At 44.8% G+C, this 6,410-nt stretch overlaps 1 protein-coding gene across 2 annotated transcripts in view; it reads right to left on the bottom strand.

The window, feature by feature from the left end:
• Positions 1-297: 297 nt before the first annotated feature.
• Positions 298-6,410, bottom strand: part of arhgap46a (Rho GTPase activating protein 46a) — a 30,931-nt gene continuing 24,818 nt past the window's right edge. For both annotated transcript variants that reach the window (XM_069155768.1, XM_069155855.1), the window contains exons 5-10: positions 6,086-6,178; positions 3,824-3,897; positions 3,319-3,518; positions 2,564-2,655; positions 2,307-2,476; positions 298-2,084 (exon numbers count right to left, since the gene is read on the bottom strand). In XM_069155768.1, coding sequence (XP_069011869.1) covers positions 1,890-2,084; positions 2,307-2,476; positions 2,564-2,655; positions 3,319-3,518; positions 3,824-3,897; positions 6,086-6,178 — 824 coding nt within the window. In that variant the 3' untranslated portion in view covers positions 298-1,889. The remainder of the gene's footprint in view (positions 2,085-2,306; positions 2,477-2,563; positions 2,656-3,318; positions 3,519-3,823; positions 3,898-6,085; positions 6,179-6,410) is intronic.

Raw genomic sequence — 6,410 nt, 5'->3', positions numbered from 1 at the left:
CAGTGGTGAGTATATCTCAGATATTAGAAATTCAGCAATATCCAACCCTGTTTGTGTTTGTTAAGCTGTTTTGTAATTGTTTTTAATCAATCAATGTATGAAGGGCCTTTTTGCCGTCATTGATTAATAAGAAATATTGTAATTCAGGATGAAATCTTCAGGAGACATTCTTCTGCGACGATATTTCAGACTTTGGTCAGAGCCTCATATCACAGGCCTCCCTGCATGTTGTTCCTCCTTTCTCTCTCATTTCCCGTCTCTCCAATCACTATCAAAATATACACAAGACTATCTATCAACAATTGAACAAACCTTTATTTATGAACAGTCATTCCACATTATGGCAAGAAGGTATGCAAACACACATACACGCACATACATGGAAAGTGGTTTGAATCATTCCTATGTTCAAAAGGCAAGCGGTTACAGCAGAGAAATGAACAGGTAATTACAAAAAAAAACCAATCTTTTTTTATTGCTCTTTACAGCAACAGTTAACGTCACCCATAACCTGGATCATTAGAATATACTTAAGGAAAGTTATTATTATTTTACACGTAGAATTTATTTACATCGGCAAATACTGAGAGGAGACAAAAAGCTGAATTTACATTGTCCTAGTGCTTGACAGTTGAACAATACTCTATTCTCAGTACAGGGGTGTGTGTTAGATTTAATTTTCAGTCCGTGAGAGAGGCCGTGTACAGTTATCACATCCAACACCCGTTTTATTATAAGACCTGAGTCAAGAGACACAACACACAGATCACATACAAAAGAGAACACAATTCCAATTGAAATATTTCTTATAGATAATCCAGAAAGAGTATTATGAATTGAATAAAACCAGCTCCCCACATCACTACAACATAAGCTGTAATTAGAATTAACGCACTCCCCTGGCTTCAGTGAGTGTAAATTTAGAAAATCAAAGCACCTCCATGTTTATTTGCTGAGAAACTCGCCACCATCCCTTAGAGAGAGAGAGAGAGAGAGAGAGAGAGAGAGAGAGAGAGAGAGACACACACACACAGAGAGAGAGAGAGAGAGAGAGAGAGAGAGAGAGAGACACACACACACAGAGAGAGAGAGAGAGAGAGAGAGAGAGAGAGAGAGAGAGAGCATTCTGCACATCCTTCCAGTTTGTGCTTTGAAATGAAAGCTCTGTACTCCGTCCAAATAGCTGTGGCGGTGCGGCTTTTTATGTCTCGTAAAATGAAATAGGAGGAGACCGGCTATCAGTACGACGACTCAAAACAGCACAGGCAAGCTAATCAACAAGACACAATTACAAGAGTTCTTTTAGTTTTCATATTTAAAAATCTCTGTACATGATCAAAGAAGGCTGTCTTTTGTTCCACACACGCAGACACACACAGACACACACACAGACACACACACACCCGAATGAAATCAGACAGCCAAACAAAAAAGAGCAGAGTGTCAACACTGTTGCCTTAAGATTTTTTTGTGCAAGTGAATTCTTCTGAAGTAAATACTGCAAGGCTCTCTCACTCTGCACAGCCCGGTTGTCCAATCTAGCTGTAATACCACCCATTAAATAAGAACTAGAGGGTAAACCTGTTTTCACATGCGTCGGTTAGAAAATACAGTCATTAAAGTGAACCACTTGAAAGCAGTCACCGTGGATTTTAATATTAAAAACAGTGAAACCTAAAGGTGTTGGTATTGTCTCCCAGTAAGAAAGCGGGAGAGCCCAAGTTAGAGCAGTTTTAACACTCCTTGTGTTGTAAGAGGTGGCATGTCTCACCCCAACAGTTTCCAGTGTGCTCTGAACAGAGACAGTGTTTATGCATGACTGTAAATGTGGAACTGGAGATGCTGGAGGGCTGATCCAGCACCTCGGGGGCTCTGTGTTTTCGCAGCATCTACACGACACCTTCGATGAAACTAGTGTCCAGGTGAACGATGAGCATCCTCAAGAAGGACATCTCCTTGCGTGTGTTTTCGAAGATGATCCGTGGGTCGTCGGACTGACATCGGAGGCAGTTGGGAGCCATGACCATGGCCAGGTTGTTCACATCCATCTTGGTAATAGCTACGTTAGAAGGCTGAGCAAATACCTAGAGATAATCCAGATGTGGAGAGGGAAAACAATTAGTACGACTCATCAAGTGCAGAAAGAGTGTTCAGACAGATGTTTGACTTGCGGTGAGTCATGAATGAGTCACATTCAGTTATCTAAAATGGTCACTGAGAAGTGCTTGAATAGGGACCATGGTCAGGTTAGATTAGGGTAGGGACTGTGTGTGTGGGGGGGATTAGAAATCTGCCAGGAAGGTTACCTGCAGGAAGTGGATGAAGTAGCAGAGAACCAGCCTGTTGAGCTCAGGCAGCGACTGCACCACGGCGATGGCCGCCACCGGGTCGTCGCAGTTACTGACGCACTGCTTGTAGAAGTTCATGGGGATGAGGGGTTCCTCCAGCTCCCGATACCAAAGCTTCATCAGGGAGGCTGAATGAGGCAGACGCATGCTTTAATAGGCATATTCAAAACTCACATACACCTGCAGCCCAACAGCAAAAATGTGTCCTTCCTCACCTGGAACATTGGGGTCAGAGAGGTTTTCCGGGATCCTCCACTGGTCTACTTGGAGCTTCAATGCATTCACTTCATCGATGTCTCCTGGCACTCTGAGCATGAAACACAACACTGCAGTTACAACCTGCCGCCACAAGAGGGACCTCCACTTCTATCGCACACATTCTTCATGCCCTGCGGCTCAATCCGTTTCCCATGCACACCCAATTGGCTTCAAATGTGGCCTGGTGTCTGAAAGTGCTGTTCTTTGTTTGCAGCACTTCTTTAGAGCAAAACAATAACAGAATAAACATAATAGAACCAAACAACAGGAAAGTCCCCATGAAGAGGCGGAGTTTCACAGGGAGATCTTCGTATGTTTGATGGAAAGGAACCATTTTCTAAACAAGACCAGATGCTACAGAATTTCATTTGCAGGAGAGAAAACCAACACAAACACACAGTTGTGAATCTCCCATGTGCTTGTAAGCTTAAGTGGTAATGTAAACACATATCATGAAGTATCAAATTAAACAGCGCTGGTCTCTGGGAGCAAAGTAGGGCTGTGTTTGTTCTGCCTGTTCTGTGTACTGTACACAAGGAGAGCAAACTCAGAAATACAGGGATACATGAGACCACACACACTTGTTTATAGGCACTATACTGCACATACAATGCGGCGCACACACACACACATAAGATCCCCTTCTAATTTCCTAAACTGCACCTCTCGCACAAGCCGAGGCACGCCATCGGCTGAGTTGGGTTCGTCTTACCTGAAGATGCCCTCTGTCTGAGCCCCGCCCAGAGCCAGGACATACTGGGAGAGCTGAACCTGCACCCAGGGCAGCTTCCTGTCTGGGAACAGCTCGCTCTGCCTTTCCATCACCTCCTCCAGAGAACTGCCAAAGAGGGAGGGGGTGACGATGGCCCGTCTGCTGTGGTCGATCTCCTCCAAGGTGGGCTTCCGTAGACCCTGGAGGGTGAGAGGGGAGCAGAGGGGAGGATTTACTGCCTCTGTACGTCAGGGACTATGATACTAATCATGGCTGTGTCTGCTGCAGCTGCAATACTATGACTGGGTCTGTGTTTATGTCTCTACCTTGTCAGCATACATGTAATTATGTCTCTCTCTGTGTGACGGTATCTAGGATGACTCATGAGAATCACAACTTTCAAACTGATATGCCCTATTTTTATCATGTGGAAGTGAACTATTTTCATAACACATCTAAAGCTCGACTCCTCTTTTTTTTATTTTTTTTTATTGCTCAATCTTACCTTTTTGCCGCCGGTGATTGCCACCTTCTGCAGCTTCCGATGGCAGAACTTGGCATATGTGCTGATGGGAAGGCCTGCGGAATGACAGAACAAGTATATTCAGGACTGAAGAGCAAAGAACCTCGACGCCCCCTTATTATATCCTCAAATACCCCATGTAATACCCTTAAGCATCAGGCATCATTGAACACACAAAATAATAAATGATTTAAATTCTTTCCCACACACGGGACGAGCCGTGTATTTTTTCCCACACACGTCAAACGGAGTCGGAGAGGCAGGCAGCGGTAATTGGAGAGACATGTTGACGGTGTGATTCTGGCATATGGGGATAAGAGCAGGTGCGTCTAAACTGTCAGCGTGTGAAGATTTACTGCTGGTGAACAAAAGCTTTAGAGTCGGGATCCAGCCGACACATCCAACGTTCAGGTGACTCATCAGCATACACAGACATGAAGGCCTCTGGAGAGAGGGAAGAAGCACAGAGGCTTCCCGTCTGCTACCTGCTCTGAGCAGCTACTATAGGGGCTCGGGTCTATTTCGGAAGAGGAACGACACAGTTTTTCTGAAACCGGATGTACTTCAAGAGACACAAGACACAGAAGAACCTGATCTGTCCCGGAAAAAAAAGTGTCCCTAGAAATTCTGTCGTTCTCAAGCAAAAAGTTAAAAGAGAACCTCGACTGTTCAGGCAGTGTCTTTGCTCTTAAAAAATAAATCATCCCCATCTTTCATGGCCGTGGTAACTTGAAACTAAACCCTAAGCTCTCATGCGGTATATTCCTGTTCCCAGAATCATTGCTGTATGAGGTACCTGAACCAGGGCCAGGTGGACAAACGTACTGATGGCATTTTTAGAAAGTAAACACCTTTCCAGCATGTTCACTACAGCCAAAGGCCTCAGATTTATAGAAAACAGGTGACTCCTATGCAAGCTTGCAACTGCTGCTAATCTGACTGCATCTGACTATAATTATATCTAATTAGAGAGATCATACCAATACTTTGGCCTTGATCTTGGAGCAAAGACAGACTTTTTTTCCGCATGGCTCTCAACATTCAGGTTGCACACTGACTGGGAGAAAAGCAAGAGTGTAGAGCCCCCTGTGCTGCAGCTGAAAAAAAAAAAAAGGGGTTGAACACTACTGGTGGTCTAAATATGGCATGAAAACAACAACATCCAGGCAACCAAAGCCCGGGAGAAATGCAAGCTCATTAGGAGCTTGAGTGTACCAGGCAGAGAGCGGCATGACACCTGTCTACACATGGGCTGGAGCTAAACTTAACAACAAAAACACATGGCCATTAAAGGATGTCGAGGAGACGCCTTCTGTCTAGTCTTGGTTATTGTTTATGAGATGCTCATCCAAGTGCTGTCTGAAGTCAACCCACTCCAGGTCCCGAGCCTGAAGAGGTCTGGAAGCCCAGGCCACGCCACGCCTGGCCCCGACTAGAGGCCTCTTGTTCCCTCACACGTCCCACTCCTGCTGCTCACAGCTGCTCGTTGCTCCGGTCAACAGTGTACACGTTCCTGCTCCTCCATCCATCAACCAAACAACAGCTTTTATTTACTGGTCCTTTGGTTGTTGGCGGTCATCTGGACTCGTCTCTCCAAAGACCTTTAGAGTTAGTCAGAAATGTTCTGCGGGCTTTCACTTTGACCTCTTAGTCACCTGGAGCTTTTCCAGCATAAAACACCCGAGTCACTGAAGTACAATGCGTGAGGCCACTGCCATGGTTACTACTGTAAGACGATTGGCTTCCTCTCTGGTGACATCATCACCAGAGCTGGCAGTGCGGGCTGGTCTAATGAGGGCATGTGCCGATGAGTAGCTATTCTCTTTCGACGTCTGTCTGACATACGAGTGGCAGGAGAGGCCGCTGATGTGACTCACACTGTGCTCCTTTGTGCATGTACAGAGGCTTCGGAGATTCTCATCCTACTGTTTTTCAGCTCAACTTTCTGTGAAACCCATTCATTGAGTCTGCAAGGACATCAGCATGTACTCATCTGACAAACTGCGCAGCGCTGAATTTTCCAGCCCACTCACAGTGGTCACTCTGTAGGGAGCGATGTGTTTGATTTGTAATGGCTTGGCACTGCTTGGAGACTCTAGACAGGTTTTAAAGAGCAGAAAAACATCTTTGGGACTCCCTACTTTAGCCTCTGTCCAACAGATAAACTTGTACAAGTGGGAAACACGGGAGGATCCACTGGTCTTAAAGCAATGTTTGGAACTGAAGGGAACATAAATGATTTACCTTCTTCTTCATCTGTATTTTGTTTTCGCTTCTTTCTGGACTTTGAATTCTTCTTCAGCTTTAGCTCCTGCTGTTCCAGTATGAACTGAGTCACTATGAAACACAGATGAAAGCAAAGGTCATATTTCTGATGGTCAGTTAGATAAGCACAGGGCCAGCAGTCAGGTTACTGGGCTCATCATAAACAATAGTGTTTGATTATTCTGACAAAATGAAAGCACAATGCCACAGGAAAATAGGGCGGGAAAGTAGAAAATGTGAATTCTACGAAAAATTAAAAAAAAAAAAAATCTATGTGGCCTACAACGCATAAAGAAGAAAGAAA

This window comes from Embiotoca jacksoni, unplaced genomic scaffold (genome assembly GCF_022577435.1).
Source record: "Embiotoca jacksoni isolate LCO1_2020_lvr unplaced genomic scaffold, fEmbJac1.0.p SCAF_1, whole genome shotgun sequence".
NCBI classification, from domain to species: domain Eukaryota; kingdom Metazoa; phylum Chordata; class Actinopteri; family Embiotocidae; genus Embiotoca; species Embiotoca jacksoni.
Note: the sequence above shows the minus strand (reverse complement) of the source record. Positions and strands in the feature narration are given on the sequence as shown.